At 34.1% G+C, this 24874-nt stretch overlaps 3 protein-coding genes across 3 annotated transcripts; all 3 read right to left on the reverse strand.

Moving 5' to 3' along the window:
* Positions 1–651: 651 nt before the first annotated feature.
* Positions 652–12403, reverse strand: LOC115722733 (uncharacterized). The gene is made up of 13 exons (XM_061104180.1): positions 11362–12403; positions 10986–11145; positions 9635–10186; positions 8337–9509; positions 7914–8241; positions 7257–7512; positions 6953–7169; positions 6522–6871; positions 5882–6418; positions 4583–5780; positions 4132–4479; positions 3773–4010; positions 652–3595 (listed from the first exon to the last, which is right to left on the reverse strand). The coding sequence occupies exons 2-13, from the start codon at positions 11109–11111 to the stop codon at positions 789–791; spliced, it is 8130 nt and encodes a 2709-aa protein (XP_060960163.1). The 5' UTR covers positions 11112–11145; positions 11362–12403; the 3' UTR covers positions 652–788.
* An 831-nt stretch (positions 12404–13234) lies between these two features.
* Positions 13235–13786, reverse strand: LOC133031494 (uncharacterized). Its single transcript, XM_061105005.1, has one exon. The coding sequence runs from the start codon at positions 13784–13786 to the stop codon at positions 13235–13237; it is 552 nt and encodes a 183-aa protein (XP_060960988.1).
* Positions 13787–21164: 7378 nt separating this feature from the next.
* LOC115724136 (cocosin 1) lies at positions 21165–23610 on the reverse strand. Its single transcript, XM_030653603.2, has 3 exons — positions 23350–23610; positions 21671–22412; positions 21165–21520 (listed from the first exon to the last, which is right to left on the reverse strand). Exons 1-3 carry the CDS (start codon positions 23546–23548, stop codon positions 21358–21360), a joined length of 1104 nt encoding a protein of 367 aa, XP_030509463.2. The 5' UTR covers positions 23549–23610; the 3' UTR covers positions 21165–21357.
* Between the last annotated feature and the right edge of the window lie 1264 nt (positions 23611–24874).

A 24874-nucleotide genomic window follows, 5' to 3' on the forward strand; every position in this document is an offset into this window, starting at 1 on the left:
TAATACATAATCTTTTGGATATATGTATAATTTATATAGATTTTCTCTATCATATCATAGGCGCACATATATTGTAAATATTATGAATGATAAGAACATAATATATATATATATGAAATTAATAATAAATATATAAAAACATATATATACATATATAATATATAGATATATAGATAAAAAGAAAAAAGAAAACAAAGGATTCTTGAAATTGTTTCAGTCAGATAAGTATATATATAAATATATATTTAGTGTATCGTGACTTTGAAACAATTCAAGAATTTTAACAAAATACTTACATTGGGTCTTAGACAGAGATTCATGCTTGAAGCTTGGGCAGAGACTCGTGCTGATAACGTGTTATAAAATAATATAAAATAATATAAAGTAGATGAGAAGAAAGAAGAAGAAGATGAAGAGAGAAAGAGAAAGTGAATGAGAATTTCTGAGTTGTTTATTCCAATGGGGTGAACCCCTATTTATACAAATACAAGAGTGAGATATTAAGAAACTAAGAAAAAGGGAAACTAAGGAAAAGAGGAATGTTGATTACAATTAATGACAATAAATAAAAAATTTGGACACCCACATAATTAATAATATTTATAACATATATAATATACTGACACCAAATTAATTATACCAATTTTCAAAGATAACAAGAGACTTTAGAACACAACTTCTAACAAAAGAAAAAATGTTCCACAACAGTATTGACAATAAGGTATGTAGTACAATAGAGCTTCATCATAAGAATTTGGAACTACAAGTGCATTGGATACTTACTTAGCCTATTTCTTCTTTCCTTTTGGTTTCTTCTTGTTTCTCTTGGACTTGTTACCTCCCTGTTTTTTGCTTTCCACATTTTTACTGCTACTTGGTGCTGCTTCAGTAGCTGCTGGTGCCGGTGGTACTTCTACTTCTGTTGCAGCAATAGTAGCTTGAGAAGCCTTGGATGACAGAGCCTCGTCCTCAGAAGCCTTTGACAACGACAGCACCTCATCCTCGGAAGACTTGGACTTGTTACTTTCCTTGTTTTCGCTCTCAGAATCTTGACTGCTACTTGGTGCTGAAGCAATACTAGCTTGACAAGGCTTGGACGACGACAGCACCTCATCCTTACCATCAGATCCAACTCCAACCGAGCTCATTGAAACCTCAACTTTATCCGGAAACAACATTCTTAATATTTCATTATTGGAGGGATTGGAACTCATACTTACATACATAGCATCTGGACATGATTTGAACGGGCAATGTCCTTGTAAATTCACGATCACCATAGGATTGTTGATGTTCTTAAGAGCTTCAGCGATCAAATTCACATTGAAAGTAATTTGGCTGTGGTTTCTCTTTACTCGCTTGAGGGCAGCACGAAATGAGGGTGGTAGATGTTCAGTTATGAGGTAATTCTTCAACAAATTGACAAGTAAATCAATACCCCAGCCAAAGTTGACACAGATCAAACATGTCAGCACAACAAGTCTAGTAACAAGCACAGAGTAGTGCTCCATCGCTGCTGTGGTGAAATTTCGTATCCACTGAAGTGTATCCATCTTATTGTTGAGCAATCCTTGCACTACATTGTATAAGAATGCAAGTATGGGTTTCGGATTGACTTTATAAGAAGACGATTGAATGAGGCTGGCAAACTTCTCATAGAACATAAGAAATTCAACAAACATAGATTTAGCGGATAAAAAATATCCATTGGAGGAAGACAACCAAATCAGAAGGTACTCAAGGAGATACAAGAAACAATTGGGAGATATGTAGTCAGCTATCCTCCAATTGGTATTGTAAGTACTTTCTAAAGCTTCTTTGAACCTACAAACAAGACACATCTCCCAAACTCCTATCTCAGATGCGTTCGCAGGGCGATCTTGTGTTGATTTTTCTCCATTGTTGGGAGATACAGGGTTGTCTGGAAAATCTGATCCCCTAACATTGCCTAGAACTTCAAAGAATACCTTCCATGGTTTCCACATTTCATCGCGGTTCAATATTGTTAAAATCTTCTTACAGAGTTCTTTATTCACCTTCCCAGATCCAAAAATAATCATGGCAATTCTTCCAACTTGTCCGTGGGTGGGTTTATTACTTAGACTGTCAGCTTCTCTATTCAACATACTCTTAGTAGTGTCTGTTCTTCTGAGTAAAACTATGTTTTTGCTCGATGGTTTTGGCCATTCAGGGAAAATGTAACGAACCATGCTTTCAGTAGAAAATCTAATGCACTTCAACAGATTCTCAGACTCGTGATGACCCAGCTTCAGAATTTTCGCATCCAGAAGAAATGTTCCAACCTCGTAAATTAGAGTAAGGGTCCTGCTTTTGCAGAAAGTTACATCACAATTCTCGATTGTAAAGTTACAAAGAGCTTGGAGTCTGTCCAAAACCTTGACACCAACAGAAAGAATCTCAGAACACCAATATCTCTGAGCAGCAGAAACAAACTGGTGTAAATCAATGGATACCAACTTTCCACTGTTTGGTCTTTTAGCCACATTTCTTGCCCAATCGGCCTCAGGGTTAAGAAAAAAATATACCGGTTTCAAATTATCAAACTCCCTCCAAACACCTAAGAAATTCAAACAGAACTCTCCATAATTTCTAAACTCATTAACTTCTTGGGTCTCAAGACATCTAAGGAATTCGAAAATGCCAACAATCTTGTCTTTCCAAAAATTCCAAAAGTGAACCAGTGATTCTATTGATACCTTGTTTTTAGAAATCAAGTCTTCTGAATGCTGCATAACATCAGGCACCAATTCCTCTTCCCAGTAGTACTTGGTGGGTTTAAAGGAAAGGTGCATGTCAAGAATTTTTCTAGCAGATAGAATCTCACCACTAACACTCTTGTGCCTCTGAGAAGTAATCATCTGATCCATGACTGTTATCAATTCACTCTGTTCATTTGCAATGATGTCAGCCTCAGTGCAAACAATCTCATAGAAGCTTTCTGTATCATTCTTTGCAAATGTTTTGGCTTTTGTTAAGAGATCACCCTTTCCTTTGAACTGCTTTAAGGGCCAGCCCTTGTTACCTGGTGACCAGAGGGAGTTGGCAAGCACATAAAAAAGCATAAGATTGGCCGACTCTTTAAAGTTTCCGGCTTTTTTCAGCAAATCCACCCTGCGTAATGTATCACCTATTAGCTTAGCGATATTTGCAGCTTCCATGAAATTTTCCCTTTCTTCTTCCAACAACAAAAGTTCATCAAAGCAGCACAATTTACTTGAAGTCAAGAAGTTCCGAATTGAATCCATGGAATTAAACTCTTTAACAAATTTCATCATGGACCTCTTATCTTTGATCTCAAAATAATGTAAAGCACATCTCTCTAAAAACATCTGTTCAATTTTGTTTATTTCATCACTTCTCTCTGAAGTACTGCACTCATTTGTTGTATGTTGTTTCCAAAATTTAATGTACTCCAAACCCATCTCAAATAATCTTCCTTTGGAGCAAGCAGTAAGACATTCTGAGAAAAAATTCCCTTTAGCAAAAACATTAGCAGCACGCTCATGACACCCTGCCAGAGAAAAGCATTCTGCAGCTTTCCGAAGCTCGCCACACTTTTCCAAATAAATACGACCTGGCAAAAGAGAACCAAATCATAGAAAACTATTAAAATTGCAAAATTATGCTGTTGTTTTCCAATTTAGTTTTATTGAGATAACATGAATTTGATCACATGAAAAAAAAATTGTTTTCTATTTTTATTTTAAAAAAAAAATTGCAAACTAATAGTATGTTTAAAGTTTATTTATACCTGCTTTTTCATACTCTCCAAGATCAGAGAAACATCTGGCCGCGAAATCAGACTTGCCAATAGCTTCAAATATTTCAGCAGCTTCCCTGAGGATGGAATTAGCTTCATCAGGTTTTGTATTGCGCATACGATCAGCCATAGCCTTGAGTCCAGCAGCTTTAGACAATCTTTCCCAATATGTATCACCAGCTCTTTCAAAGCACATTGTGGCCATTTCATAGTTGTGTTCATGAAAGAGCTGTTGAGAAAGGAAAAAAAAGGTTTAAAGATACAAAAAAAACAAGTATTTTCAACTTTCTATGCCTAGAAATAATTAATGAACCACAAATATATCTACAGGAAGATACTGAATACAAAACCTTAATGCCCCTTGATCTCCATTCTTCAGGACTGCTTGCAACTTGCATGGCCTGAGCAAGCGAATCATCAAGTGGTTTAGATTGCACAAGACACTTCTTCCTCCAATAGTCAAAGATAGGTTCAGCAACATCCGAGCTTTCACATATCCACAACCTTTGCCTCGTACGTGTGACAGCAACATATAATTGCTTGAGTTCAGAGCATATAATATTATGTTTGGACTCGGAAAATTTTGGGAAGTTAGGTATGGTTGTGTCAAACAATTCTAGTTCTTTCATGTATTCATATATGACCCGCCACTGATTCTTTAGAGTTGAGGAGCCAAAAAAGTTGTACAGTAATACATCCTAAAAAAACACAAGAACTAACATTATATTGGAATTGCACTATGCAAGTTACCACAAACACAAGCAAATTTAGAAATCTAAAACAGTTAAATTGTATGATTACCTGAAACTCAAGTCCCTTACACTCCAATACAGTAAGTAGAAGAGCTTGCTTCCCAACATAACCAGCAATTTCCTTTCGAGCGTCGTCATCTCTTACTAGAATAACTTGCTCTGCACCGAAGCCAACAATCTTTCCACTTGCCTTGCCGCTGTTCCCAAAAATCTTCATGATTGCATTTTCATCATTCCCACATTGAAGCAGCAATGGAGATTCCCCATATATCAAACTGGTTTCTGGTTTTAAAGGATCAATAGAATGGGGAAAGAAATGATAAATAAGTTCAATAATGCTTTGTGACAGTTTCAGAATACCAGCATGAGTACGGAAGTTTTGTGACAAGTGGAAAATATCAGATATCAATCCTTTCTCTTTTCTCTCTCCATGTTCAATTTTGGGTTCCAATACAAATTTCTTGTAAAACAGATGGCGTATATCTTGGAACCTAAAATCAACTCCCCTGGCAATGGTCTGTGCAGTGTCACCAGAAAAAACAAATCCCTCTTCAACATTTCCACATATATGCTTAAATAAAACAATTTGACTCATTGTGAGATCTTGCACCTCATCAATATAAACAAAATCCATTTGATCAGCCTTGTATCTTTCATGCTTGAGTCGAGAATGAAGATCATTAACAAAATCAGCAAGATCGAATTCACCATTTCCCATTTTCATCTTTTCATATATCTGAAATATATCATATATTCTCTCTCTCTTTTCCAGACTGAGATTGGAGCAACGTCCCTCTGACAATTTCAGATAATCTTCACGGCTTAGCTTACTGTCACTTGCTTCAATGGATTGCAGACCACCTTTGATATGAGAAATTATCTCTGTGAAGACTCGAGAAGGATCAAGCTTCTTCCTTAACTTGTCACTAAAATGATGCCAATATAAAGCACTAAACTTCTCGTAGTTGACTTCCTTCTTCCTTATCAATGTCTGAAGCAACACTGATCTTGAATTTCTACCTTGATCATAAGAAAGATCTTCCCCATTAAGGAATCTTTCAAAATAAGATTTACTCAATGTTCCATCTAGCATCATTAAGAACTTGTGGAATGTAATGACCAAAGGGTAGCAAGTAGCAGGAATGTCATAAAAAGAGTCTGGGATGTTTTTGAACTGTGCTTCATCATCTATATCATCAATATCAATCAAACTACTTTCATCTAGATTGCTACCACCACAAGCAAACCTGCCCAAGTAACATAAACATCATGATATATGATTAAAATGTTATAACATACAATCTTAAGAATCGACTTATAACCACCATGGTGAAGCACATTTACATACCTTTTCAAGTCAGAAACTTGTTGCTTAACGGCATTGCACAGCTTAGGACTAACTGTAACAAAAAGCTGACGTAAAATTTTATTCCTCTTCTCCACCTGCTGATCAGGTTCCATACTATTTTGACTAACATGGTCAACAACACCACTGTTCACTCCATAGAACTCATCCATCGCAAAGTGGTGCAATTTCTCTCTTTGGAATAGCTTCGTGGTCAAAACAGTAGTTTTTCCAGTCCCCGACCGTCCAAGTATAAAGCTACTTTCATTAATCAGGACAGCCTCCATTTGTTCATCTGTTACTTCATATGGAAGATCAATTTCCCTACCATCGCGGTCAGATAGCAAGTGGTTTACGATACCATGAGACAAGGAGTAGAATTTCATCAGCAGCAAACTCTCGCTGACCTTCGAATTTTCCACATAGCTTCTTCCATCAGACGAGGAACCAATTAATTCACTCTCAGATTCGTTGTTGGAGAGATCCTTATGCCGAACAAAATCCAAAGAGGGAGGCCAAGTCTTAGGAATTTCCAAATTGCTAGAAACAGAACAAGAACACGTTAAGAATACAATATGATTGCAGTATCCAACACTCAATTAGCAATGTGAGCTAGTGGCTATACAAATACAAAAGTACGTACCCATCAAAAGACTTATTGTTGCAGAGGTTGACAAAATCTTCTGTATAGTTGCCAAAAATATTGTCAAGGCGTTTTATCAGTTTTGGTACGTCATCTGGATGCAAGACATCCCATATCTTTAATACTTGCACGTAGTTCAAATTCTTTGTGATGTCCACAGTGCTGATAACTATCAGGCCTTCAACCTTAAATCTCATTATCTCCAAAGAACTTCTACTTCCTGATTCTACAAGCGGTCTCTTGGGCCTCCACCCACCAGATAGCTTAAGAAGAAGGTTTAAAATTGACTTTTTTCTCCGGATTGATGTCAGCTTTTTAAATGACTTCAAAAAGTTATCACTGAAAAGAACCTATAATTTGGAGTGACATGGTGAGGAAGAAAAAATTAGAATGGCACAAGTAAAGAGCAACTGAGCACTAAAAAACCATACCTTCCACTTAGAATTTCTGAAAAACATACTATCAGCGTTAAGAAGATCATCAAATTGATCAAGCTCTTTCTTGATATCTAATATAGCCTTGGCTAAATCCTCTTCGTCATCAGCATTATAGAAACAGTGACGATTTTTGGCATCAATGACTAGTGCCTCCCAAATAGATTGACTATTAGCAAGTGTCCTTTCATTACCTAGTATCCACAGGCAATGCCTGAAGAAGTCAATAGAATAAGTAGCTCACACTTGATAAAAATCATGCAAGATCATACTTAGCAAAAATAAACAAAGAGTATCATACCTAGCTCTAGTGAGAGCAACATTCATTCTCTGAGGTTTGGATATGAAATCCAACGACTGGCCTATACTAGATCTTACAGTTGAAATTACTATGATGTCTTCCTCCCCGCCCTGGAACCCATCAATTGTTTTTACTTTCACTTGAAAGCCATCATTTTTTTCATATTTCTTTCCAACCTTTTCTTGAATTGCAACTACTTGAGCAGAGTAGGGAGACACCACACCAATACTAAGTTCACCTCGTGTCTCACGCCATGCTGTGTAAAAACCAAACACATGATGAAAGCACAATTAAACAACTAAAAATTTATCTTCTTATTTGAAAAAGAAGAAAAAAACAAGCTGTCAGTAATTTTTATGCTTTAAACAGTAAAAGAATTCATTTCTCAGTTTATCATCTTCTTTGATGACATGAAAAGAAAATTTTGAATTGATGTACAGTGATATACAGCTTCCCCGCATATTGGCATTAGTAAGAATATTTTTTTTTTAAAAAAAAAAAAAAACAGAATTTTGTCAGCTAAAAACATAAGATTGAAATAAACTAACATGTATAAGAAGGTAAAAGAAATGAAAATTCATTACTAAGTTACTAACAACATAATTATCATTGACATTTTAGCGAGAAGTTCAAACATATGCATACATAAATTAATACCTTTGTACAGATTCTGCAGTATTTTGATGACAAGAGCAACCTCAACCATATTTTTGCGACTCTGCCCATCATCATCTTTCTCCTCTCTTCCACCAATAACATTTATAAAAGAATAAGTACCGAACATTGATCCTGGAAGATAATGTTTTTCATAGCTTTTCCTTGTAACATTAGGTGCATCCAGAATCTGGTTATGATAAAATTTTGAATTTGGGAAAGAACTGATTGAAGGATGCATTCTGTACTGAATATTTAGGAGATGCCTTGAATGGTTTTGGGAGCTCAACCTCTGAAACAAACTTCTTCCAAAACTAGCTTCCTCCGAAATCTGTTAAAGAGAAAGCAATGCGGACAATAAAAGATACATTTATTTTTTCAAAAAATTAAAAACAAAAAGAGTAGCAATTGGAATTATATACATACTTTGCTGTTAACAGTAGCTGGTAACTGCCATTCATCACCAAAAAGAACCGCATGCTTTATACCAGGAAGTTGTAGAGGTATAGTTGACTCACACTCTTTCAGTTGTGCAGCTTCATCAATGACCAAAACGTCCAATGGCTCGATTTTTATATGGTGCAGCTTAAAAGAACTCGATGCAGTGGAAAATATCAATGAAGCTCTTTGAAAACAGAACTCTGTTATTGCTTCCTTAGATATGAAATTTGGAAAAGTAAGTTGTTTAAGGGAACCATGAAGGGTTCTCAACATAGAAAGGCACACATTTCTGACAGACAGCAAATAAGAATTATTCGCAAATGAATCAGTAGAATCATCAATTACTTCAGCACAAGAAAATATCTTTTCTAGGTCTTCAGAAATCAAACTATCTTCAAACAAAAGTGTTTCAAAACGATCAAGTAACTCAGCAAGGTTTGTCATGTTGTGAAAGTTTTGATCCAAAATGTAACTTTGTGGTAAATGTGTACATAAGATCCAAATGCATTTTCTCAACTGCTCAACAATGGAAACAAATCTTTTTCTCACATAGTCAAGAAATGATTCTAACTTCTCTGTGCTCCCTTTCTCTTTAATTTTACTTTCAGAGCTTTGTTCTTGTTCTTTTATCAATTCATTTTCCAAGAAAACATGGTACTGAGAAACACAATTTTCAAGAAAGTTAATCATGGAAGTGAAGCAATTGTTCCAACCAAGTGGTCCTAAACACTCTGTGAGCCTTTGGATTCGATGTTCCAAAAATATATCCTCAATATCTGACCCAACTTTGAGTCTCTCCTTATTGCCAAACAGAAGAATATCTCCTAATGAACAGAACATGGATTCAGATTCTGTAACTATCTTCAATACCCGAGAAGCCACTTCGGTTATTGCAACATTTGTTGGTGCACAAACAAGCGTTCTATAGTTCAACTTCATTAGGGAAACAAGAAGAGTAGCATTAGTTTTCGTCTTCCCTGTCCCAGGGGGACCCCATATAAGCTCAAAAGCATCTCTGTTCTCACAGTGCATCATGTGAAGACAGGAAAGAACTGCACTAGTCTGAGACTCATTCATATTGGAAGATAGACTCTTCACCAACTTCTCATCAGATATGCAACAATTCTCCTCAAAACAGGTATCACAATCTTTCTTTACCTGTTATAAACATATATAAACAAATCAAGTGAGGAAGTTTTACACCTAAACTTCTATCATAAATCTCTCCTCGTGAACGATATTTACCTATCAAAATGTGCAAAATTAATAGTTTAGAGGCTTACCTCAGAACGATTACATAGAACATAATCAAGCATCTTCAGATTTCTTGACATATGCAAAGCTTTCCAAACTCTTTTGTTTGTAGTCAAATTCGCCAAGAAAACAACGAACAATGATGTCTTCATCTGCATTTCTAGTTCAAACTCCTTTGATGCATTTACTTTGAAATAAGTAGAGCTACTATCATCCCCGTTCTCATCCTCATCCTCAGTGATAAACGAGACTGATAAAAAGGACCATGATCTGCCTGTCCTCTCTAAATCAGAAAAAGTTTGCGGTATAGCATTGACTAAAATCATGATGTCTCCAGGCAAAGTTTTGTAAGGCTCCTTACTCCTATCACTGAATCTGTTCCTCCAGTAATCAACTTGAACTTGATAAACGCTTTTTCCATACGGCTTAGTTTCATGAAAATCAACTACTTCAGCAAAAGGTAATCTATACAGCACGTCCATACTTGAGTATAACTGCACTCGAGTTTCTTCCAACAAAGGATAGACAAAAGATCCCAAATAATGCCGAACCGATTCAAATGATTCAGGAATCTTTTCCACCTAGAAAGAAACAAAGTAAGTTTATTAGTTAAGTAAGGAAGCTTGAAACTTCTATACAAAAATGAACGGTAAAACCTCAACTAGCTTGTGTTTAAGAGTTTTTATAGTCAACAATCAGTTGCCATGGAACACAATGGTGTCTCACCAATCATTGTAAATGAGATTTGTAAGCACCAAAAATGTACATTGAAACAAAATCTGAAAAGGAAATTTTGAAATGTACCAAGATACACTTCCACCAACTGATAAACCTTAGATATCATTCCTTAGATATACACACTTAATAAATGTAAAGCATGTAGAACCCATATCACATAATCACTTTTCAAGCTACATTTTTTAAATTTCCTAAAAAAAAATCATGACAGAAGAACTTACAACAAACACAATCACAACTTCGTTACCACAAACGAATCCTAACAAGCCAATTGATTAAAACATGCAATGCAACAACATTTACAATAAGTAAGAAGCTATGAGAATTATTTCCACTTGAAAATAACACTATAGAATGAAAAACTCCTTTATCAATCTCTATAATTTCTTACTAAAATGGGTTTTCCCTATTTCAAAAAAAAAAATCCTTAAATATTACAGGACACCTACCAGTTCGCAAAATAATCCACAAATTACACATTAATAGCTTTAAAACAAGAAAAAAAAACATTCCAAATGAAGAATTTCCGTACAGTTTTTTTATAATATATTCAAACAAGAGAAAGAAAAACAAAACCCATTTGACAAAATTCCAAGAGAAATATGAAAAAGGATTAACAAAGTTACATATGTAGAGTATGACCTTATCTTTGTAGAGATTTTCATTAGAAATGTCATCAAGAGTCCAAGAGAACAAAGTTTGAGTAAACTGTTCAATAGACTCTTTCTTCCTCCTATCTGAACTTTCCCCATCTTCCATCATCATCATTATTATCTCCTTAGCTTTTTTTCACTTATTTTCTCTGCATTGAAAAACTTAGAACATCATTTCCAACCCATTTAAAAAAAAAAAAAAAAAAAGGTTTCTTGGGTCCGAAGCTTAGTGAGGAAAACAGAGAACAAAAAAAAAATGGGTCTGTGTTAAGAAATCAATCAAGTGTGAGAAAAAGTATTTGAATATAGTACAATGAAAATCAATCACTCAAAGAAAGAGATCATTTATTTACATTGGAACGAACCTTTATCCTTTAAGTAAAGTATTATCTCAAAGGAAAAGGAGACTATGCATAGTAGTGTGTACTATTTCCATGGGAAAGAAAATGAAACGTCAAGGAAAAAAGGCAATTACTTACATACGAAGAAGTTGTTTAATATATAAATATGTGTGTCCGTACAACCCTTTAGTAGTCTTCTTGACTTGACTTTCTATTGTCCTAAAGCTAAATGGATAGTGACATTGTTAGTCTTTAGAAATGCCAAAGAGAAACGATAGGGGGTTATGTCTTGAGAAAGAGCATTGTTTATAGGTATCCCCTCATAATTCATTAGCCATATTTTTTTATTTTTTTTTTAATTTATATAAGACCCGATACTTAATTACACTAATAGCAGTATTATAACGATAAAAGTGTTACGAGTACCTTTTAGCAATTTTCTTTGAGAAATAGTAAAATGGAATTGTTGGTGTACTAGCACCCCTTCTGACGTTGTACTATTTTTGGAGTAATTAAGTATCAGGTCTTGTATAAGTTAAGACAATAACTTTTAAGAAATATTATTAACCAATTGTAAGACGTCATCTATAGATAGTGTTAGATATCACTGGTGCCTATTAACAATGATTTTATGTTCTAAAGTATTGTTATGGAGCACTAAAATGCCTAACATCACTATTAAGTGGTGCATTTTAATTAGTTAGCGAATTTCTATAATCTTTATTATAAAATAAGTGGAACTAAATATTAAATTACACTAATAACAATAGTACAGCTTATAATAGTGCTAATTTGCTAAACATTATGAGTGCCTTTTAGTATTTCTTTGGATTATGGGACACTTTTCCATGAAATATATTGCTAATTAGGATTTTTTTTCCCCGAATTTTGACATGTACCAAATTATGCCCCTTTAACTTTTAAGGTCGTTAAAAATTCTCCCTAAACTATTGAGATTGTTAGATTTAAGGACTTTTGTCTAATTTCATTCAATTTTACTATTTCAGTAATTGTTTATGTACTAAACCATGCTCCCCAGACTTTGATATCTACCAAACCATGTCTCTCAAACTTTGACATGTACTAAACCATGCCCCCTAAACTTTTATCCATGTTAGAATTTTTTTACTAAAATTGGACAAAAGTCCTTAAATTCAATAATTCAATAGTTCAAGGGGCATTTTTAACGACCTTAGAGTGCATGATTTAGTACATGTCAAAATTTAAGGAGAAATTTTTTTTTTAATTAGCCTTATATAATTTATGGAGATGGTACTTACATTGTTAGTGTTAATACAATAGGATATTAGACACGGTTAGTAGGAGTAGACAAGATCTAAACTAACTTAATTATAAAATCTTAAATTATAAATACATATAATTAAATTACATATAATTTACGAACAAACATAAATACATATAAAAGAATAAAAAACACAAAAATAATTAGGGAATTACCTTATATACTATTTTTTTAATTTTTTTTTTCAAATTTACGGTTTGGGTTTCTAAAGTGGTTGCAGCGCTAGTTGCAATAGGGGTTTCTATACGATTTTTTGTTGCAATTTAGGTTGCAGCGCTAGTTGCAATAGGAGTTTTTATGTAGAATTTCGTAAAAATGCAAAAAAAATTATTTTGAAGTGTAAAAATGAAAAAGCCCCAAAATAATCTATATATATATTTTTTGATTAGAGGTTCCAGGAACCACAGCAACAGAACAAACAAACAACCACCTGCTGAAAGCAGGGAAAAACTAAACAGGAAACAAACAGGACAATGAATCAAACACAAACGACCAACGCCTGCTGAAAGCAGGGAAAAGACTAAACTGGAAACTAATCAACACAAAGAGGCTAACCCCCAACAGAACAACAAAACTAAAAAAGAAGAAAGTAAATTATCCAAGGCTAAGAGAAGAGTCTACACGACCATCTGCATTTACTTGCTGCAGGAAATCGTCAAAACTGGGCAAATCGAAGAGACCGAAACTGTTGTTCCGATTTGCCCATCGAGCCACCGCATGGGCCACACCATTGCAACCTCTAGGAATCCATTGGATCTCCCAAAGGTTGAGGTTACCAGTCAGAGCAAAGAAAATTTTAGCCAACTCCTGTATGTTGAAGTGCAGGGTATGAACATCTGTTGGTTTAGAATTCAGAGCCGCAACCACGTTTGAGGAGTCGCACTGGAAGACGACGTTCTTGTATCCCAATTGAACCATTGTCTCAGCCCCTTTGCACACTGCAAAAGTCTCCCCAGGGAGCGCCTCAATATGGTTGGTCTGAAATGTGAGAATTTTTAAAATGGTTCCGTTATGATCTCGGATGACAGCAGCTCCTGCTGATTGTGAACGACCAATGGCAACATCCGTAGTGCAGGAAATCCACCCCTGCGGCGGCGGCTGCCACTCAGAGTGCCTACCCTCATCTGATGTGCGTAAGGAATCCATTTCAGAAATCCTGTTGTTAATCTGTCTAGTCAGACGATCAGCAGGGTGAAGCGCCCCTCATGCACTTTCCGGTTTCTCTCCCTCCATATGTGCTCAAAAACTATGGCTGCTCCTTCCAAGAATTGGTTGGAATTGATCCCGGGAGGCCTATTCTTCGCTTTAGAAAACCAGAACAGCCACTCCTCCCAGCTTTGGAGGTCAGTGGCATTAATTCTAATTCCCCAAATGCATCCGAACCAAATAGCCCTTGCGAAATTGCATTCCCAAAACAGATGGAGACTATTCTCATACTCAATGTCACAAAAGGGCAGCTAGGATCTGGTAATGCAGTGAACAAACTGAGTTTCTCCTTGGTTGGAAGAAAATTAGATAGAATTTTCCACCACATCATCTTGAGCCTAGAATGAATGTTTGTCCCCCAAATCATTCTCCATTTCCTCTCTGATTCTGGGTTAGAGTCATGGTTCTTTAGAGCCCTATAAGCCGATTTCACCGTGAATAGACCATTTGACTCCGGAAGCCAAAGCCAAGAGTCGGTTGATGGGGTGCTAGGAAGGGAGATGTTGAGAATTCTCCTTGCATCCTCTCGATGGAACCACCTCTTGACCATATCAATATCCCATTGATTGTTTTGAATGAAATTACTAACCAAACTAACTCTGTCCGCAGTAAGGACCCGAAGAATGGGCTGTCTGTTGATCCCCGGCACCCATTGATCGAACCAAATGGATGTGGACTGACCATTTCCAATTTTTCGACAAAGGTTTTTCCGCAGATCCTCACGGGCTCGGAGAATTGCCTTCCAAAGAATTGTGTCAGTTGGTTTTGCCTCCAAGTCAAGGAAGTTTTGGTTCTTAGTGTATTTTTCCTTCATAAGTTGGCACCATAATCCCCTCTCCTCTGTTAAGACTTTCCACGCTCACTTCATAAGGAACGCCTTGTTCATTGTTTCCGTTGCCCGAAAGCCAAGACCTCCCCCCACTTTCGATCTACACAACCGCTCCCAAGCTATTGTACGCATTCTCTTTTTTTCTTCGGTATCTCCCCACCAGAAATTGCAAAGCAGTTTATCGATCTTATTGGCGGTTGCTACGGGAATGACATTTGAGGAGGCAACATAGTTGGATAAGCTTGAGCCCATAGCCTTGATCAAACAGGTCTTTCCCGTACTAGAAAGAAGCCTCATTTTCCATCCCTGTATCCTTGTGTACTTTCCTTTATATTAATAATCTTTATATTAATATAAAGGAAAGCACACAAGAATATAGGTGGCTTTGTATAATTTTTTCTTCATAGTTTTTTAATTTTTTGAGAGTAACATGTTAATGTACCAAGAAAATATGATTATTCAACTAAGTTTACTTTTTGTAGTAATCTCACATTGTTTAAAAAGTACAGTGGGACATTACATATACACTATAAATAAATTTTTTCTCATAGCATTTGAATTTGTCCCAAAATATGTATTTTTCTCCTTGACTAATTGATTAAATTAGTGTATTCATTTAATTAGTTATATTTTTTTAAAAAAAAAAATTATCTATTCTATAATGTATTACAATAATATACATTTTATATTTTATATAAAAATAAAATATATTTTTCATCTTATTTTTTAATTTATTAATATAAAGGAAAGCACACAAGAGTGTAGGTGACTTTCTATAATTTTTTCCTCGTATTTTTGTAATTTTTTAGAGTACCGTGTTAATGTACTAAGAATTTCTATAATTTTTTCTTCATATTTTTGTAATTTTTTAGAGTACCGTGTTAATGTACTAAGAAAACATGATTATTCAATTTATTTTTTTTGTAATAATCCCACATTATTTAAAAAATATAGTGGAAAATTACATATACACTATAAATAAATTTTTCCTCATGCCATTTTAATTTATCCCAAAATATATATTTGAACTTGAAACGCTTCTTCTTTTTCAGTGTAAGTGTAGTATCACTAACCTATGTCTATGACCACAAAGTGTATTTGTTATTTCTACTATTTTTAATATTTATCACAAAGTATCATCTTTATATATTTTAAAAATAATATGTTTCTAATTTCAATACTACTACTTACACGTATAAAAATACTATATTTTAAATCATATCACTCAACAAGTATAATATATTTATATAATACATTATAGGAAAAGTTGCACAACACCGCGCGAAGCGCGGCTTAGTTCCCTAGTTTTATATAAAGAAAAGAAAGCACATTTTTTTTTATGTTAATTATTTTTTCTTTAATACAACCTTTCATTTTTCCATCTCAACTTGTTTAATAATTTTATATAATTATCTCATGACCATTAGTTTACAATCTTCAGGGTAACTAAATTTATATGGTATTAAATCAACACTAAAAATATACTATTTTAACACTAATTTTTTTTAATATTCCAACCACAACACTAAAAAATATATTATTTATTATTATATTATTTTATTAATATAACATAAGTTTTGATTATAAATAAATTATTTAATTATTTTGTATAAAGTGGTTATTAAATTATTAAAAAGCAAAAAAAAAAAAAAAGATGCAGTGGTCCATAATGTCCCACTAATAATAGTTGAAAATTGTAGACTCCCACATATATATAGAGTAATGTTTAGTGTTTGGTTGGAATAATATTATGTAAAAACTTCACTATATTTGAGATTTTACAGTCCCATTAGAGAAGCAGTTACACAATAATAATATAGTATTTAATAGGGATTATTTCACAAAAACATAAAAACAACAAAAAAATTACAAAAATACAGTTTCACGGAATTTTAAATATTTTTATAATTTTTTTGATTTTATTTATAGAAAATACGGTCTTTTTATGTTGTAATCTTGTTAATTTGTTGTTGATTTTTTGTTATATGTATGTTATTTTTTGTTGTTATTTTGATATTATTTTTATGTAGTTTTCTTTGTTAATTTTATGTTGTTTTCGTGTTATTTTTTGGAAAACCGTAAAAATGTAAAAAAAAAAAAAATATTCTTTGAACATAAAAATGTAAATATTTTACAAAAATAGTGTCTTATGTAATTATTCCTATTTAATATTCCCTTTTATAACGTGTCCTACAATCCTACCAAATTAAATAAAATAGTTACTACAAATCATCAATATAAAAGAAGCACAACTTATTATCATTGCTTGAGAATAATAAGATGATCCCTCACACTAATACAAAAATGGACTTTAGTAACTCAGTTTGAGAGACACTTAACATTTTTAGTAACCTTTTACTGCAAATTCCTAATGTGGATGACTGGAAACATACTATATAGTGACCATTCAGTGCAGGTTACTAAAATATTTTAGACTCCCTCTATGAGCGTCATTGTATTCTATTAGAGTCTTACCCTATCAAACTCTAAAAATAACAACAACCCGTGATACGGGTCACTATATCTATTATTTTTTTTTTTATATAGTTTTTTGACATATTGACTCTCAATTATTATTATTATTATTTTGAAAGTAATTATTATTATTTATTATTTTTTAATAATAAAAAAAAAGAGATATTATTCATTATTGGTCAAGGGCATGGACACGGATTTGTCAGGTGAAGAATACTTGCCACATGCCCCTTCAATGAACTGAATGGCGTGGTTTGGTCCCCACACTGAGTAGGGGGCTATCCTGCTGCTCCACTCATATTTCCATAACATAGCTAACTACTTTGGGATATGTCTAACATAGTTGACGCTAAAAGGGATCGAGTATCTGTCTGCCCTCGTCATGTTGTACACGCAGATGGGTTGAATGTAGCCTTCGTCCTTCGAGATCAGTTGGTATTTTGACTTGAAATCCAACCCTTATCAGGGTCGGTCAGGATACTTCTATTTCAGCCAGCTGGGCTTCATCTGGTTGAGTGGCACAAATGACTCTGCCATGTCAAAGATTGGTGGTTATGTCCCGGTCTATTTTATGGTCTATGGTGCAGAGGGTGTGCAACATTCCTTCAGGGGTCCACACTTTTGACCAACCAATACTCACCCTGCAACTCAGAGATAGAGCCAATCACATCCTCCCATTGTCCGCCTCAAGACAGAACATCTGCAAATTGCCGACGAGAGACAATTTTATTATGTATGTCCTCTACCCTTCCGCGGGCAAGCCTCAAGATTCATTCGATAACCTTTATATGAAGTAGAAATGAAGAACCAAGAGGAAAGATCCCAAGTTCGTAGATCCCTCTAGTAACCTTTCTAAGAAGAAAAAATAGACTATGAGGGAGAGAGCTGCTCGGAAGAGAGTTAAGTGGGGTGAGTCTTTAAGTAAGGCCCCAGTTCTCATTAGGCCCCAAGAGTCTGAATCTGCCAGAACAGTCCGCCCAGCAGTTGTAGAGGGCAAGGGCAAGGGCATTACCAGTGAGTGTGAAGACTCTTCTTCTAATCATGATGGCATCCGTACAGCCCTCCCTGAGGTAATGCCTCTGGGTAGGCTGAGGGTAAACTTCTTTACTTTATGCTGAAATTATACCATTTGAAATTAGGTTTCTGACCAATACTTTGTGTTTTTGCAGACATAGCTTCCAAGTTAGGGCAGTTTATTATGTGAAAACTTGAGGCGCCCTTGGGGAAGAATCCCCTTCCAAAGTTTCCCGGAAGGAGAGGTCAAGCTCTACTACCACAGGTCTTCCTCCACCACTTCACTATACTCCTCCAGCCAACCAGTCCATGGTGAGCAGCTTGGATGGACGTCCTCCTGCTTCCAGGAGGTCCAACAAAGAGTGCCAAAAACCCATCCGGGCACCTACTCCGGCTCGAGCAGATAAAGCAAAGGAGGTCGTCCATAACTACTAGGACAGGTGCTTGGTCACTCAGACAACGAGTCCGTTGAAGTCTTGACTTTTGGTATTTTAAAGGAGCTTTCCTTGGTAGGTAATATTTTTCTTCGAAGAGCATTTTTTGTATATCGTACTACATCACACACAAAACTCTTATTCCTTCATTATTTCAGGTGACTTTGAAGTTTAGGTATACTTATGCTCGCCTCAAGGGGACTGGTGCCATCATTAAGAAGAAGATTGAAGAGCTAGAGGCCCAGGTTGGTGAGGTGAACAAATAGCTATTTGTTGCCAATAATGAGATAAAAGAGCTCAAGCGGCAAATTGAAGACATGCCCTCTACTGCAAAGTTGGAGCAGGACTTAGAGGATGCTGAGAGGCAGGTGAGAAAATTGACAAGCAAGAAGGAGGCCTTGGGTCGACTGCTGGTTGCTCGAGATGAGAAGATCGCCAAACTCAAGGAGGAGTCTGAGGCAAAGCCAGCGAAATTAGAGCAGACTCAGGTTGCAGAAAAGGAAGAGTATGGCAACTTAGCCATCGAAACCTTCTACAAGTTTTGGAAACGGAACCTCGAGGGTGATTACAGATATATGAAGCCTAAATTGCTTGAAGGGCTGATAGCTCAAGGTCAGGAAATGGAGGCATCCAAGCCCTCTGGGGAGGATATCTCCTCCCAGGATCATGTCGGCCAACCTAACAACGCTGTCGACCAACTTACTGATGTTACCGGCCAACCTGCTACTCCATTGGACCCTCCTATTGAGATACCTTTTGAATTTGCTGCCCAAGAATAGGCCAGTGATAACATGATCCTGCAGACTCCTTTTGATATGCCAGAACTTTAAGCTCTTATTTTTTTTTCTACACGACCAAAAAGATCATTGCATTATATAGTTGGCCAGGAAACTTTTAATCATGACTTTATTTTTTGCTGAAATATAGGATTGGCCTGGTAGCCTTTAATCTCGAACAAATTACTTTTTATGATTAACAAAGTCATATTTACACATACTTTCAATTTTTTTACATTAATTTTGCTTTAAATTTTTTGCTTAAGTATTTTCACTGTGCTTGTCTTTTATTGTGCAGGTGTAAGTGTCCTCCAAGTGATTAAGCAAACTTATAGTCTCTTGGTCACTTACAATTAACTAAGTTTATGAGCCTTTGTCTGTCAAGTTTCTTGGGCAAACCTGTTTAAATGCATGTTAGATAAAATATTAACTTTAAAAAGTTAATTATTAGCAAGTTATTCGACACAATCTGAGTGAAAAAAAATCATTTTTATTCATTCATTGGTCTTATAAATGTGTTGTTGCTGAGCAACATACATATATTAAAATAAAAGCTTAAATTCCTCAAGACTGCTTTTAAAGACATTAGTATTCACGTACTTTTGCACTACATATTGTGCAGAAGCCACCACTTAAGAGTGAGTATTATTAACGAATTCTTGTGTGGCATACCGCACAAGAACCACTACTTAAGAGTAGTGTTTTTTACAAACTGCCTCATTAGTAGTACTTTCTGAGATGTTCTCCATTCCAATATCCACTACAAAAAATCTTACTTTTAGTCACAACAAAACTTGTGACTAAAAGTAAAAAAGTTGTGACTAATTATTAATTATCATTCCTATATTGTGACTAAAAGGTCTGTGGCTAAAAGTATTAGTCACAAAAATTAAAATTTGTTGTGACTAAATGTGGTTTTAGTCACAATACTTGTTGTGGCTAAAAGTAAATTAGTGACTATTTGTGTCTAAATGCTATGTTTTAGTCACAAGTAGTTTTTTGTTGTGACCAAAAGTCACATTTAGTCACAAAAAATTCATGTTGTGATTAAAAAGTTGTCACTAAAAGTAGCTGTTTTTTGTAGTGATCTTGGTAGCAGGATCAACTCCATTTTCTCATTGTACCGGTCAAGTTTGTATGCGCCCGAACTTGTGATATCCGTAACTTGGTATGGGCATTCCCAGTTTGGGCTAAGTACCCCTACTGCAGGGTCTTTGGTGTTCAAAAATACTCTTTAAAGTACCATGTCTCCTACAAATAATTTTTTGTTCTTGACGTGCTTGTTAAAGTATCTGGGCACCTTTTGTTGGTAAACTTGTAACTTCAAGTTAGTCTGATCTTTTTTTTTTTTTTTTGAATTTGTCAAGTGATTCTATTAGGAAAAAGTGGTTTAATTCTTGGTCGTAGAATGCCCTACATCCACTTGGAAAATTGTGCTAAGTATGGTGCAATTATACACGACAATAATAGTTTTTTACCACTATTATGAGCCTATAAATATACCAATGATAAACAGAGAAATGTGAATAAAAAAGAAAAACTTTGTAATACAATTTTCATAAATACAATGACTCGTGGTTATAGCTCACTAATGTAACGTAAAATTCTTCTTTTCTAATATTCACAACGAGACTTCCTACAACTTTAATTATTGGTTGCCGAAAACCTCAGTTAACAATATTTTTGAATATGTGCAGAGATTTTAATATAAAGATATTTTTTTAGATATGTGTTTAAATTTAAATTGTAATGTTTAAAAAAAAAAATTTTTTTTATAGTCACATTTAATATAAGATAGTCAATCATGTAAAAATTTCATAAATTTATACCTTGGTCCTTAAACAAACATGTCAATTATTCAAGTAAGTTTTCTATTTTCACTAAAATAAATAAACTTCACGACATAAGTAGATCGACCTTTTTTATTATTAGGATCCATAAAACTAAACAAACATTATAGAAAAATGTTCATAACATTTTCAACTAATTATTACGGTTTGATGAAGAGAGGATGAGTGAGCTTTTTGTAATCTTTGACTTGATTACTTGTGCAAATTCTGGCTTCACATTAAGCGATACTTGTAACACCTCTTTCGACAAAGCAGCAAAGCTAGATTCATTGCTTGCTATATCCTCTAAAATAGGCCTACAAATAACATAAAAATCCATTATTATTATTATTATTATTATTATTATTATTATTATTATTATTATTATTATTATTATTATTATTATTATTCAATATATAATAATAATAATATGTATATCAAGTTATTGAAAGTGTATTTATACTTACAGTGAGTTTGTCATGACAGAAAGGCAGACTAAACCTTGTCCACCAGCAATAGCAGCAACCACAAAGAATCTTGGCACAACAACCAAATGACCAGCTTCAACTTCACTCTCCAAAACCCTTTCCCCATTAATCCCAACAATTTCAACACACCCATTCCCACCCACAACATAAATCATCTTAGCACTAGAATCAGTTGTGTAAATAGGTGAACTCATGGCATTGGCACCCAACTCAATTAAACTCACACTCAACCCAACTTTCTCAAGAAAAGGAAACTCATTTTGAGTCAAAGTGGTCCAACCCCCAATTTCCTTGTCAACTCTAAGACCATGAGGAAAAGCAACATCTATGTTATGTACCATTTGGTAAATGTCATTATTGTTATTGGGTTTTGGTAAGGTTTGGTGTTTTGGGATTTTGATGAGTAATGAGCCATCTTGGCTATTGGCCATAATATGGGCCTCATCTTGGGTTAGACCAAAAGCTTGGGAAATGAAATGGTTTGAGAAGCCTGATAAGACTCCTTGGCGACCTGTTTGGAGGAAATAGGTGAATTCTCCTGGAATGTGAGAATGGTTTGTTTTTCCCAAGAAAATTATTTTGAGATTGGAATTGTTTTCTCCTGTGTTGAACCACCATGAGAGTGATCCTAGTGGTACTGGAATAATGTCTCCTTCTTTCAGTTTTACTACCACTTCATTTTTTGCCTTGGGAAATACCATTCCCACTATTCCATCATTGCCTATATATACATTAAAAATATAATTAATCATTCATAAAACCTCATCACTCCAACATTATTGTGTCTAATAGCAATCTATTAAAAAGAATTATATTTTTCTATGAAGGTTTTTACAATTTTTTTTCCTGAACTATTGAGATTGTTAGATGCACGTATTTCTGTCCAATTTCGTTTAATTTTACTAACAAGACAATTATCTATATGATAAATTGTGCCCCTAAACTTTGATATCTACTGCTCTCGAATACTTTAGTTTGTATAAAATCGTGTCATCAAATTTGATATATATCAAATTGTGTTCCTAAATTTTTATGTGTAACAAATTATGCTCTTGAACTTTTATCCATGTTAGATTTCCGTTAGTAAAATTAGATAAAAGTCTTTGAATTTAACAATTTTAATAATTTAGGAGAAATTTTTAAAGACCTACAAAAATTCAAGAAACGTGATTTGATACATATTAAAATTTAAAGAATTTCTAATCTGCCAAAAAGAACATAGAAAATACATAATGTTTATGTATAAAAACTTTTTACACCTCTCTTTATGAGAATAAGTATGAAAATACTAAACTATGCATATACATGAGCACTTTTTTTTTTTGTTAACAATGAAAGCAATTTAAAGTATTAATCGAATTTCTAGAGATAGAATTGATAAATTTATTTTAATTTTTAAATAAAAATTAAAGAGCTTTTTTTACTTTTATATTTTAAATTAGTTTTTTTTTGTATTTTTTTTTATAGAAATTCACGTAACAACTCATATAACAATTAACGGAGTAAATTAAATAGCAATTAAAATTTTTACAGCAACCTACATAAAATTCATAGAACAACCTAAACCATGAATTAAAAATAAAGTTAAAAAATAGTATACGGAATAATAACCAAAATTAAATATAAAGTCTATATATTTATAACATAATTATAGGTACCTTGAAGAACAAAGCCAATCTTAGAGCAATCTGCATAGTGAGGGAGAGCAAATCCACGAGGGTTGAGAAGAAGAACACCGCCGCCGACCTGGTTCTCCGGCAACAATGGGAAATCCTTGCTGGACCAGCTTTGGTATTCTCCTCCTTCTCCCTCAAATATTTTCTGGGCAAACCTTGGTTTAAAATCCATCTTATCCATATATATAAATATATATATTTATATGTATATACCAAAAGATCTTATAATATATATATATCTATTCTATATAAAGTGTGCCTATATAACTGAAATTCTTGGTTTATGAGAAATTCATGGGTGACTTTTTATTTTTATTTAATAAAATAATAAAATATTATTTATATATAATAAAATAATAATAAAACAAATTCCATTAATATTTGAATTGATATTTGAACTGATATTAAATCTTCGAGAATCACAACCCATTTAAAAAGAAAACAACCGGAGAAAATTGAACAAGAAACCAAGAAAAACTCAACAAGGTTTCATAAAAACTCTAATGACTCATATAAACAAGAAAATTGAACTCACTAGCGCCTTAGTATTCCAAATAAAAATGTTCAACTGCATTACAATCCCAGCCAAGGTTCAAAATTTAGAATTCAATGCTAAACATTATAGTAAAATCTAACATAATTCTGAATTTCAAATTTTTCTACTGCTCCATCAAAAGGAACACTCGTTGAGATGGCCTAAAACACCACCATCTGGTGCTGCTATACTAATATGCCTTATAAACAGGTCTGTAGCCGTTGGTAGAAGAAGAAGTGATGCAGCCAAGTTGGCCAAGGCACAAATAGGGTAACTCAGTGTCTGATCTTCTTGTAGGATTGAATAGAGTAGCAATAGGTCCGGACATGGGACGCCGAGGCTTGTTAACTGGTGCAGCCATTCCACATGACCACAACTATAAACTGATATTCACTGATTCAGTTAAGTTAATATTGATTTTATTATCGGAATAAAAATGTGGATATTTGGTGTTAAGGGACCATCTGGGTTCTCTGCTCATTCTACAGTTGCGGAAGTTACTCGTGGAATCGATGGAACTGGTCTCACTGCAAATGTTACAGGTAGTTTTTTTTTCTTGGTCTCTTTTTATATTTCTCAAAGTTTTATCTTGGTTTTTCTTATTTTGGTTTGTATTCCATTCTATTATGTGTTTCGTTACTGGGAAAATATGAGGAGGAAGAGATGAAACAAACAACTTCTACTTTGTTATGTTGTAACAAAAGATTGATGTCTGAATGGAAATTATTGGTCTTCAATATGTTGCAATCTATAATGTCCACTAAACATGTGCTTATTGGGCTGGGTCGGCCGTATATTTTAAAAAGCTTGCAAAAATACACACGTTATTAATCTAAAAACAGGAATAACAATTATTAATTTTAATTTATATCTTTAAGATATTATTATTATTATTATTATTATTATTATTATTATTATTATTATTATTATTATTATTATTATCATCGATCGTGCATTGATTTCGAGCTAAGT

This window comes from Cannabis sativa, chromosome 9 (genome assembly GCF_029168945.1).
Source record: "Cannabis sativa cultivar Pink pepper isolate KNU-18-1 chromosome 9, ASM2916894v1, whole genome shotgun sequence".
NCBI lineage: Eukaryota > Viridiplantae > Streptophyta > Magnoliopsida > Rosales > Cannabaceae > Cannabis > Cannabis sativa.